Raw genomic sequence first — 12110 nt, 5'->3', positions numbered from 1 at the left:
CAAGTGGCAGGATATAAAATCAATGCACAGAAATCAGTTGCATTTCTATACAACAACAACGAGACAGAAGAAAGAGAAATTAAGGAGTTGATCCCACTTACAGTTGTACCCAAAACCATTAAGATACCTAGGAATAAATCTAACCAAAGAGGCAAAGAATCTGTACTCAGAAAACTATAGAACACTCATGAAAGAAATTGAGGAAGACACAAAGAAATGGAAAAACGTTCCATGCTCATGGATTGGAAAAACAAATATTGTGAAAATGTCTATGCTACCTACAGCAATTTGTATGGAACCAGAAAAGACCCCGAATAGCCAGAGGAAATGTTGAAAAAGAAAAGCAAAGCTGGTGGCATCACAATTCTGGACTTCAAGCCCTATTACAAAGCTGTCATCATCAAGACAGTATGGTACTGGCACAAAAACAGACACATAGATCAATGAAACAGAATAGAGAAATCAGAAATGGACCCTCAACTCTATGGTCAACTAATCTTCAACAAGGCAGGAAAGAATGTCCAATGGAAAAAAGACAGTCTCTTCAACAAATGGTGTTGGGAAAATTGGACAGCCACAGGCAGAAGAATGAAACTGGACCATTTTCTTACACCACACACAAAAATAGACTCAAAATGGATGAAAGACCTAAATGTGAGACAGGAATCCATCAAAATCCTTGAGGAGAACACAGGCAGCAACCTCTTCGACCTCATCTGCAGCAACTTCTTCCTAGACACATGGCCAAAGGCAAGGGAAGCTAGGGCAAAAAAGAACTATTGGGACTTCATCAAGATAAAAAGCTTTTGCACAGCAAAGGAAACAGTCAACAAAACTGACAGAATGGGAGAAGATACTTGCAAATGACCTATCAGATAAAAGGCTAGTATCCAAAATCTACAAAGAACTTATCAAACTCAACACCCAAGGAACAAATAATCCAGTCAAGAAATGGGCAGAAGACATGAACAGACATTTCTACAAAGAAGACATCCAAATAGCCAACAGACACATGAAAAAGTGGTCAACTTTTTCGGCATCGGGGAAATACAAATCAAAACCACAATGAGATACGACCTCACACCAGTCAGAATGGCTAAAATTAACAAGTCAGGAAATGACAGATGTTGGTGAGGATGCAAAGAAAGGGGAACCCTCCTACACTGTTGGTGGGAATGCAAGCTGGTGCAGCCACTCCGGAAAACAGTATGGAGGTTCCTCAAAAAAAAGTTGAAAACAGAGTTACCCTAATACCCAGCAATTGCACTGGGTATTTACCCCAAAGATACAAATGCAGTGATCTGAAGGGGCACCTGCACCCCAATGTTTATAGCAGCAATGTCCACAACAGCCAAACTATGGAAAGAGGCTAGATGTCCATCGACAGATGAATGGATAAAGAAGATGTGGTGTGTGTGTGTGTGTGTGTATATATATATATATATATATATATATATAATGCAGCCATCAAAAAAAATGAAATCTTGCCATTTTCAATGATGTGGATGGAACCAGAGGGTATTATGCTAAGCGAAATAAGTCAATCAAAGAAAAACAATTATCATATGATCTCACTGATATGTGGAATTTGAGAAACAAGGCAGAGGATCATAGGGGAAGAGAGGAAAAAAATGAAACAAGATGAAACCAGAGAGGGAGACAAACCATAAGAGACTCTTAATCTCAGGAAACAAACTGAGGGTTGCTGGAGTGAAGGGGGTGGGAGGGATGGGGTGGCTGGGTGATGCACACTGAGAAGGGTATGTGTTGTGGTGAGCGCTGTGTATTGTGTAAGACTGATGAATCACGAACCTGTACCCCTGAAACAAGTAATACGTTATATGTTAATAAAAAAAAAAGAATAAAAATAAATAAATAAATAAGTAAAAAGGAATAAAATGCCTAAGTATAAACTTAACCAAGGAGGTGAACAACCTATACTCTGAAAACTATACAACATCAATGAAAGAAATTGAAGAAGACAACACAAATGAGAAGATATTCTATGCTCATGAATTGGAAGAATTAATATTGTTAAAATGTCCATACTACCCAAAGCAATCTACAGCAATCTGTATTCAATGCAATCCCTATCACAATACCAACATTTTTCACAGAACTAGAACAAATAATATTAAAATTTGTATGGAATCACAAAAGACTTCAAATAGCCAAAGCAATCTTGAGAAAGAAGAACAAAGCTGCAAGTATCACAATCCCAGAATTTAAGAGATACTACAAAGCTGCAGTAATCGAAACAGTATGATACTGGCACAAAAACAGACACACAGATCAATGAAACAAAATAGAGAACCCAGAAATAAACCCCTACTCATATGGTCAATTAATCTTCGACAAGGAGGCAAGAATGTACAATGGGAAGACAGTCTCTTCAATAAGTGGTGCTGGGAAAACTGGACAACTACATGCAAAAGAATAAACCAGACCACTTCCTTATAACCTCATAACCATGCACAAAAATAAACTCAAAATAAATTAAAGACCTAATTGTGAGACCTGGAACAACAAAACTCCTAGAGAAGATAGGCAGTAATTTCTTTGATGTGGGCCATAGAAACATTTTTCCAGGTATGTCTTCTCAAGAAAGGGAAACAAAAGCAAATATAAACTAAGGGGACTACAGCAAAATAAAAAGCTTTTGCATAGCAAAGGAAACATAAAAAAAACCATCAATAAAACAAAAAACCTAATGAATGGGAGAAAATATTTTCAAATGATATATCCAGTAAGGGGTTAGTATCTAAAATATATAAAGAACTTGCACAATTCAACACAAAAAAACAAATAATCCAATTAAAAAATAGGCAGAGTACATGAATAAACATTTTTCTAAAGAAGACATACACATAGCCAATAAACACATGAAAAGATGCTCAACATCACTCATCATCAGGGAAATGCAAATCAAAACCACTAAGATATCACCTCACACCAGTCGGAATGGCTAAAATAAAAAAGACAAGAAATAATAAGTATTGACAAGGATGTGGAAAAAAGGGAACCCTCATGCACTGTTGATAGGAATGCAAACTGGCATAGCCACTGTGAAAAACAGTATGGAGGTTCCTCAAAAAATTAAAACTAGAACTACCCATATGATCCAGTAATTCCACTACTGTGTATTTACCCAAAGAATATAAAAACACAAATTCGAAAAGATATATGCACCCCTATGTTTACTGCAGCATTATTTACAATAGCCAAAATTTAGAAGCAGCCCAAGTGTCCACTGATAGATGAATGGATAAAGAAGACGTGCTATATATACACAATGGAATATTACTCAGCCATTAAAAAGAATGAAATCTTGTCATTTGCAACAACATGGATAGATCTAAAGAATGTAATGCTAAGCGAAAAAAGCCAGTCAGAGAAAGACAAATCCCATATGACTTCACTCATATGTAGAATTTAAGAAACAAAACAAATGAACATAGAAAAAAAGGGAGACAAAAAAAAACCGACTCTTAACTACAGAGAACTGATGGTTACCAGAGGGGACATGGGAGTGGGGGATGGGTGAAATAGGTGAAGGAAATTAAGAGTACACTTATCTGCCGGCTCCCCCCTGACGTCAGCCTCGCGGTTCCATTTAAGGCCCCTCCCGCGCTCAGCTCCGAGTGTCGGAGCCGCTGCCGCCAAGTCCGGATCCAGCCTCGCGCGCCGCTGACGCCCGCCCACCCGACGTGCACTCCCGATTCCTTTTGGTTCTAAGTCCAAAATGGCAACTCTCAAAGATCAGCTGATTCAGAATCTTCTTAAGGAAGAACATACCCCCCAGAATAAGATTACAGTTGTTGGGGTTGGTGCTGTTGGCATGGCTTGTGCCATCAGTATCTTAATGAAGGACTTGGCAGATGAACTTGCTCTTGTTGATGTCATAGAAGACAAACTGAAGGGAGAGATGATGGATCTCCAGCACGGCAGCCTTTTCCTTAGAACACCAAAAATTGTCTCTGGCAAAGATTATAATGTGACTGCAAACTCCAAGCTGGTTATTGTCACAGCTGGGGCACGTCAGCAAGAGGGAGAAAGCCATCTTAATTTGGTCCAGCGTAACGTGAACATCTTTAAGTTCATCATTCCTAATATCGTAAAATACAGCCCAAACTGCAAGCTGCTTGTAGTTTCCAATCCAGTGGATATCTTGACCTATGTGGCTTGGAAGATAAGTGGCTTTCCCAAAAACCGTGTTATTGGAAGTGGTTGCAATCTGGATTCAGCCCGGTTCCGTTACCTAATGGGGGAAAGACTGGGAGTTCACTCATTAAGCTGTCACGGGTGGGTCCTTGGGGAGCATGGAGACTCCAGTGTGCCTGTATGGAGTGGAGTGAATGTTGCTGGTGTCTCTCTGAAGAATCTGCACCCTGACTTAGGCACTGATGCAGATAAGGAACAGTGGAAAGAGGTTCACAAACAGGTGGTTGACAGTGCCTATGAGGTGATCAAACTGAAAGGCTACACTTCCTGGGCCATTGGACTGTCTGTGGCAGATCTGGCCGAAAGTATAATGAAGAATCTTAGGCGGGTGCATCCAATTTCCACCATGATTAAGGGTCTCTATGGAATTAAAGATGATGTCTTCCTTAGTGTCCCTTGCGTCTTGGGACAGAATGGAATTTCAGATGTTGTGAAGGTGACTCTGACTCCTGAGGAGGAGGCCCGTTTGAAGAAGAGTGCAGATACACTTTTGGGGGATCCAAAAGGAGCTGCAGTTTTAAAGTTTTCTAATGTACCACTTCACTGTCTAGACTACAGCAGGATTTTAGTTGGAGGTTGTGTATATTGTCCTTATTATCTGTTACTCAAGTAATATTAAAATGGCCTAAGAAAAAAACGTCAGTTTCCTAAAGTTCCAAATAGCAATGGTTCACCAAACCCTGCCCCTGTATCCTGATGCTGATGATATCTGTCTTTGTAGCCCTAAATGGGTTAACGTAAGTTAGCCCCACCGTCTCAGAGGCACCATGGCCAGAGCTGCGGCTGCTCTTCACACCGGATGTGTGTTTACTGTGTGTTCTGTCACTTCGGGTTCCTTCCCCCAACACCCAACATGCCTAGTCCGTCTTTTCCAGTCAGTCATGTCCTGGGATCCAATGTATAAATTCAATATTGCGTGTATTGTGCATAACTGTTCTAAAGGATCTTACTTTGTGTACCATGTATGTCAGAATATAGTGTACATGGCCATATAATGTAAAAAGACAATGCAACCAACTAAGTGTCATACCAACTAAAATACCAAATAAATTTTGAACAGTGACTCTCAAAAACAAAAAATAAAACAAAAAAAAAACAAAAAAAAGAGTACACTTATCTGGATGAGCAATGGATAATGCACAGAATTGCTGAATCACTATATTGTACACCTGTAACTAAGATAACACTGTATGTTAACTATACTGGATTTAAAAATTTTAAAAAAGAAAAAAAAAAAGGAAGGCTTAAAAGGATCAAAGTGATTCCAAGTAACTTAACTGTACAACACAACAATCTGACACTATATAAAGGAATTCAGCACTCTAATAACATAAAATTCACAATCAACAGAGAAAGAAACTGGGTGGCTGGGGATCAGGGATTGTAGGAAAACTTGTATTTTATTATAGATCTTCCAACATCTTTTCAATTTTATACCTTATGTCTACACTACCAATCAAATAAAAATCATTAAAAAATTAAAAATTTGAAGTATTTGTCATTTTTTAAAGGAGTGAAATCAGAATATTCTTATTCTGTATTAGCACATGATCAAATGGATACAAACAAAACAGAGAGCTCTTGTAGATGTGATTCTAAAATAGCCCCGCCATGTATCACCTCCAGATGGTAAGTTCTATTGAAAATCTGGAGTTCAAGCAGATTCTAACTTCCATTAAGTTCCAAAAGTGTACTTTAAAAATCTATTAACCAGAACCCTGAACATATTTTCCCATAGAGACAATGCTAGGCTGGTCTAGAAAAGCCTATTTCACCCATGATGTATCTCAAGTGCAGTCCTATACAAAAGAGCACTGTAAAACCCCAATTAAAAAAAATTTGGAGGAGTATTCAGAATTCCCCTTTGCAGAGGCTAAAAGCATCCTTCCCTCTATATCCCTGACATTAGGAACAGGGATTCAATTCCTACCTCCAAAGTCTCCCCTGACTCCAAGCCTCTCTCAGTAATCCCAAGAAACTCAGGTTAGTGCAGGGACCAAAATGAAGTGAAGGCAGACAAAAAGCATGCAAGGGGCTGGAGGAGATTAACTGCACATGGACTCCTCCTAAGTCCATAAAAAACTTAGGCAAGCCTCTCAGCCTTAGTTCCCTGTCCTTTATTTTGAGGCAAGATGGCATGGTGAACGGGATACCTGGGTGGCTCAGTCAGTTAAGTGTCTGCCTTCGGCTCAGGTCATGATCCCAGGGTCCTAGGATCAAGTCCCGCATCAGGCTCCCTGCTCAGTGGGGAGCCTGCTTCTCCCTCTGCCTGCCACTCCCCCTGCTTGTGCACGCTCTCTCTCTCTCTCTCTCTCTGACAAATAAATAAATAAATCTTGGGGGGGGAAGATGGCATGGTAAAGGAGTTAGATGGGTTTAGGTTCCAATGTCAGCTTTGAAGCTTACTGAACTGTGTGAGCATAGGCAACTTAACTATCCTCACTGAGTTACAGTTTCCTTAACTATAAAATGGGGATGACACCCCCATTGTTGTTCAAGCTTGTTATATAAGGACAGTCACAAAATATGGAAAGTATCAACTGCACTAGTAGTCTCATTGTAGGTCCTCAAAAAATGGAAGCTGGTAATCTGCTGTTACTTCTTCTGAGGACCTCAGAGATTCTGGCCTGCTCTCCCTCCTACTAGTAGCGCCTGTCCCTTGAGACAGACTAGGAGTCTCCAAAAACTGTTGTTAACAGAAACAACATAAAACCAGGGAAAACATGGTCCTCTTCCCCACTCATACAAATGAGGGTGCAAATGACAGACAAATGAATACATCAAGTACTAACATGTCAGAGGAATACAAGTCAATGCGTTTTACTGATTTCATCATGGTACCCAATAATGAGGGTGGCTGTAGAAGCAGTGATGGTAGAAGGGTTCAGGAGAACAGTAGGAAGCAGAAAGCAAAAAGGCTATGGCAACTGCTCCTTCCCCCTCCCTCTTTTTACCCATGGCAATGGCAAAACCTATACGCACAGCAAGGTGAAAAGCAAGAACTGGGGGCTAGAGTGGCTCTAAGTAACTAATGACTTACAATGAAATTTTACATAGTATAGAAGCTTTTAATTTAATATACAGAATTTGTAGGAGAGAGAAATACAAAGAATCACACCATCTAAGCCCAAAGAAACATCTAACTTGGGGTGGTTTTTATTGCATGCTGAAATCTTTTTGATAAGGATTACTTACTCAAGAGAAACAATAAGAAAATGTGATTCAATATCCAATTTTCCATAAATTGCTTTCTAAAATATAAAATACATGCAATGTACGAGCCAAGGTTAAAAGAAAACCCAAAGAAAAAGCTCTTTGGTAATTCAAGTCACATCAAATTAAGTCTTCTAAAATACAGGAAACAGAACCACTGGCCTGGAAGGGACTTTCAGAGGCAGCTCCAGCCTCCAGGCAAATTGAGACCCAGAAGAACCAAAATGGTTATTGACCAGGCTCCTATGGGATATTCAATCACCCAAACCAACACAGGAGCATGTACAAGACAAGAAAGGATTTATATCTTCAAACTTAACAAATTCTCTCTGCCAACTGAAGCATTTTCTCATCTTCTTCTTGGATAAGACATGACTGACAAGTATTCTCTTAATCAAAATGTCCTACAGACTTAAAGACAGTCATTAAAGTTATCTCTCAATTGCTTTCTGGCTCATGGAGCATTTATTCAGAAATCGTATTCTTTATTTCTAACCATTTTCATTTCTATCTTGACTTCTTTAAGTTCCATATATCCCTCCTTAAAACAGGACACTAAAGAGGCCTTACTAATTCCAAGTATAATAAAAAGACTACTTCCTAGTTCTAACAAGATTTGTTAATTGATCCAAATTCATAGGCTTTTAATATACAGTAGTACCTGGTTTATTCAATCTAAGATGCATTATAAATCGCAGTTACATCAGCTGTTTGCATGTAGTGAGAACTCTCTAAATTTGGACTGAAATAAACCAGGATCTTTCTGTCCTGCATCTGTGCTTTGCAATGTTTCTTCTAATTGAATTTTTTTTCTTCTTCTTGGTTTTTTTTTTTTTTTTGGTGAATTATGGAACTGAATCAAGAATATTACTCAAATTTAAGGTTATATCTACTCTCTCCCTTATTTATATAGGCAATAATCACAAAACAAACTTAATAGGTCTACCATCATTCCTTATTTAGCTCAAACCAATGCCTTATCATCATCCTAGCATCTCCTAGATTCCAAGGTAAATGTATATGATATTTGCCAGGCTTATTTACTCATTTGTTGTGATGCAACCTAATCAACCAAAAATATTTTTAATAACTAAATGGATGCTTGAATGTTTTTATGAAATTTTTGTTTAAATGCAAGATTTCAGAAAGGTGATACAACCTGTGAGAGCAATTTCTTCAGAAGCTGTGCGATGGCAGGATCCTCCGGTGGAGGGCAGTCAGGAAGAGAACCATTTCGTTTCTTCTGGCGCATGTGAAGATGTCTGAACAAGCTAGTAATATCTTTAGACCTCAAAGCATAATCAAATATAGAACGACTTACTGGCTCTTTTAAAACACTGAGTAGGACAAGTTTCCTTTCAATCTATATTAGGAAAATAAAAAGAATTAGCCAAAGACACAACATATAGTACAGTTATTTTCATATTCAGTAAATACAACCTGTGCAAAGTTAATATAGGTATTTATTTTCTAAAAAACGGGCAAAATCAACATCTGCAATTTTTGCTTAGAAGAAAAAAGAATACTAGTGATCTTTAAGAGCTAAGGTTTTTCTTTACATAGTTAGCATGTGAGTACACATATGTGTATTCCATACTGGAAGAATAATAGTATATACCCAGGCTAGAAAAATTTAGAAAATGACAGAGACTTTTTCTGGATGCCAAAATGTCAGATGATCTCCTAGATCAAAAGTACCTGGAGCTCACAGGTCTAACAGCCAGCAGGTACTGACTGAGAAAAGATGCTCAACAGTCACAGGGCTGCCCAGCAATCATCACGTTTCCCAGTAGATTCAACCCCTTCTTAAAAAACATTACTCTCTCCACAGAGTTCATGAAATCCTTCCTTTTTTTATCCCCAAAAACACCCTCCTTGTCAATGGATATATAATAAAAAGGATGAGCATACTAACCACAACGAAGAGCATTTTCTTTAGACATATTTAACTACCTGATAAGCTGGCCAGTGCAAACCAGCATAAAAGGGTATCTTTTGTCTAATTCAAACTGTAGAAAGGCAGATTTATGAAGCATATGGATAATTAGGCTCTCAACTCCCAATCCTAGCCTTTCAAAAAATAAAGCAATGAAAAAAGAAAAAAAATATGAGCCCCATATTGGGTACTGAGATACTACTAAAATATATATATCTCCTGAGAAATATACATATATTCCTGAGAAAACAAAGAGTGGTGTAGATTTCTAAAAAACCACCTAATGTCAGATTTTTTTTTAATGTTAGATTTATTACAGTAAACTACCACTAAGTTACTACAAATGAATGCAATTTTTAATTCCCAGGGATACTTTCTCCACATTGTGTTGTAAGTTTCATAAACAAACTTCTAAATGGAATAAGTAACCAAAAGTAGTGAGAATCCCTAGACCAGATTTCCAAGAAAATTTATTAAACTTTAAAAGAAATTGGGGTGCCTGGGTGGCTCAGTCAGTTAAGCATCTGCCTTCGGCTCAGGTCATGATCCCAGGGTCCTGGGATCGGGTCCCGCATCGGGCTCCCTGCTCAGTGAGGAGCCTGCTTCTCCCTCCGCCTGCCGCTCCCCCTGCTTGTGTGCTGTTTCTCCCTCTCTCTGTCAAATGAATAAATAAAATCTTTAAGAAAAATAAAAATATAAAAAAATTTTTTAAATAAAAGAAATAGAAAAGGCTGGGGCACTGCCTGGCTGGCTCAGTTGGAAGAACATGCAACTCTTGATCTCGGGGTTGTGAGTTTGAGCCCCATGTTGGGTACTGAGATACTACTAAAATAAATAAGCTTTTTAAAAAAATTAATTAATTAAAAAGACATATTTTCTAGTAATATTATCCATCTTTCATATATATGTGTATATATAAATTGCTAAGATAAAAATTAAAAATTCTACAAACTATGAAACAAAGAATGATGATCCCCAAAAATGGATGAATCTCTGGGGAAAAGGATGGAAGGCACAGCCAAAGCCTCCTCATTTCCAGAATATATCCACGATCATTTTCTCCAACCAAGGGAAAGGTGCATTGGAATATAAAAGTAGCAGAAGCTAGAAGCATGTGAATTTGCAAAAGGGAAATAGAGTTTTAGTAAAAAAAAAAAAAAAAAAAAATTCAGAATATTTTAATAGCCAGAATCATCTCTCAACAGTTCACTCAATTTAGATTATTTTTTGATAGCTTTCTAGGAAGATAAAGCATGTCAGTGCTGACAAGTTGGGTAAATAACTGCTTTATACAAACCAAAAACCTGAAATTTATGCTATGGGAAGAGAGGAGGGGGGCACAAGTCATTAGATTAAAAAAAAAAAAAAAAAGATTAAATCAGATTTTAAAAGATTAGATTAAAATAATGAAAAAGAACAGAAAAAAAAACCAGAACCAGTTACTGGTCCAAAGAAAACGAACATCTGTAAAAGGCTTTTTCCAATTTATTATAAATGCTGACTTCGGCTAAAATCAGTTATACTTTTTACAATAAAAGTAGAGGCCCATCAATATTTCCACTGTATTTCACTTTAATAGCACATGTTTTACAACACTGCACATAATAAAGCATGAACTATTGAGTGCTACATTATGCATAAAATGATGTATAACACAACAGTCTCTTGAACTTTTCTCACCTTCAATATTGTTTGTTCCATTAACATTAACTAGCTTAAAGGAATGTGAAAATGCTGTAGCCCAATTCAATCTTTAAAAATTTAAATAAAAATAGGACTTTCTAAACCTTTTTTTTTTAACGGGCACAATTTGGAGAGGACTGAGGCCAAGTTGGAACAAGCATACCTGTATTATTGGTTGAGTAATATATGGGTCTAGGTAAGGCATCAGTTTGCAGTATACATCAGCTGTACTTATTTGATGAGCTACCACTGTGATAAATCCTACAGCACCATAGCGTATCCATAGATTGGGATGACACAGAAATGGGGCTAAACAGGAAAAGAAAAAGGTATGGATTTAAACCATGTTTATCCAATTGGGATAAACAAATTTTCACTTTATAACACAACTGATAAAGGGATTGTACCCCAATGTTACTATCAGCTGTCTTCACATACTCAATTATCCTATGGCATAAACTCAACTCAACATACTAATATTATAATATTCTCTATCATACACAACAGCAATAATACCATAAAAGAATTTTTGGAGCTATTTATCTGACATTCTTTTAAATGAAAAGGTTTGATAAAATCTAATACAACATTCATAAATTCATTCACAAGACATTATGAATAGAACTAAAGGCAGAAAATATGATGCCCATTCTTAAAGAGTTTAAAATATAAGATTAGGGACGCCTGGGTGGCTCAGTCGTTTAAGCGTCTGCCTTTAGCTCAAGTCATGATCTCAGGGTCCTGGGATCGAACCCAGCATCGGGCTCCCTGCTCAGCGGGGAGTCTGCTTGTCCCTCTCCTTCTGCCCCTCCCCCCAGCTTGTGCTCTTTCTCTCTTTCTCTCTCTCTCGCTCTGCTCTCCCTCTCTCAAATAAATAAAATCTTTAAAAAATAATAAAAATTTAAATATATATATATATAATATTAAACCAGAAAAGTAAATGAATGTCTTTTCACCCCTTTTAACTATCTTGTGTATTACACTTAAAAATCAATGACTTCAACTAATCAAAGTAAGATTTAGAATAAAATTAAAACTTTTAAACCCGATTTAGAAT

General features: G+C 37.5%; 2 protein-coding genes across 5 annotated transcripts in view; one reads left to right on the top strand and one right to left on the bottom strand.

The window, feature by feature from the left end:
- PIK3R4 (phosphoinositide-3-kinase regulatory subunit 4) overlaps window positions 1-12110 on the bottom strand; it is an 83762-nt gene that overhangs the window by 41508 nt on the left and 30144 nt on the right. For all 4 annotated transcript variants that reach the window (XM_032408720.1, XM_032408722.1, XM_032408723.1 and 1 more), the window contains exons 8-9: window positions 11217-11362; window positions 8594-8797 (exon numbers count right to left, since the gene is read on the bottom strand). In XM_032408720.1, coding sequence (XP_032264611.1) covers window positions 8594-8797; window positions 11217-11362 — 350 coding nt within the window. The remainder of the gene's footprint in view (window positions 1-8593; window positions 8798-11216; window positions 11363-12110) is intronic.
- LOC116635044 (L-lactate dehydrogenase A chain-like) lies at window positions 3645-5294 on the top strand. Its single transcript, XM_032408724.1, has one exon. The coding sequence runs from the start codon at window positions 3743-3745 to the stop codon at window positions 4832-4834; it is 1092 nt and encodes a 363-aa protein (XP_032264615.1). The 5' UTR covers window positions 3645-3742; the 3' UTR covers window positions 4835-5294.

Source organism: Phoca vitulina, unplaced genomic scaffold (assembly GCF_004348235.1).
Source record: "Phoca vitulina isolate PV1807 unplaced genomic scaffold, GSC_HSeal_1.0 scaffold10, whole genome shotgun sequence".
In the NCBI taxonomy this organism is placed as follows: Eukaryota; Metazoa; Chordata; class Mammalia; order Carnivora; family Phocidae; genus Phoca; species Phoca vitulina.
This window is presented reverse-complemented; position numbering and strand designations above follow the sequence as displayed.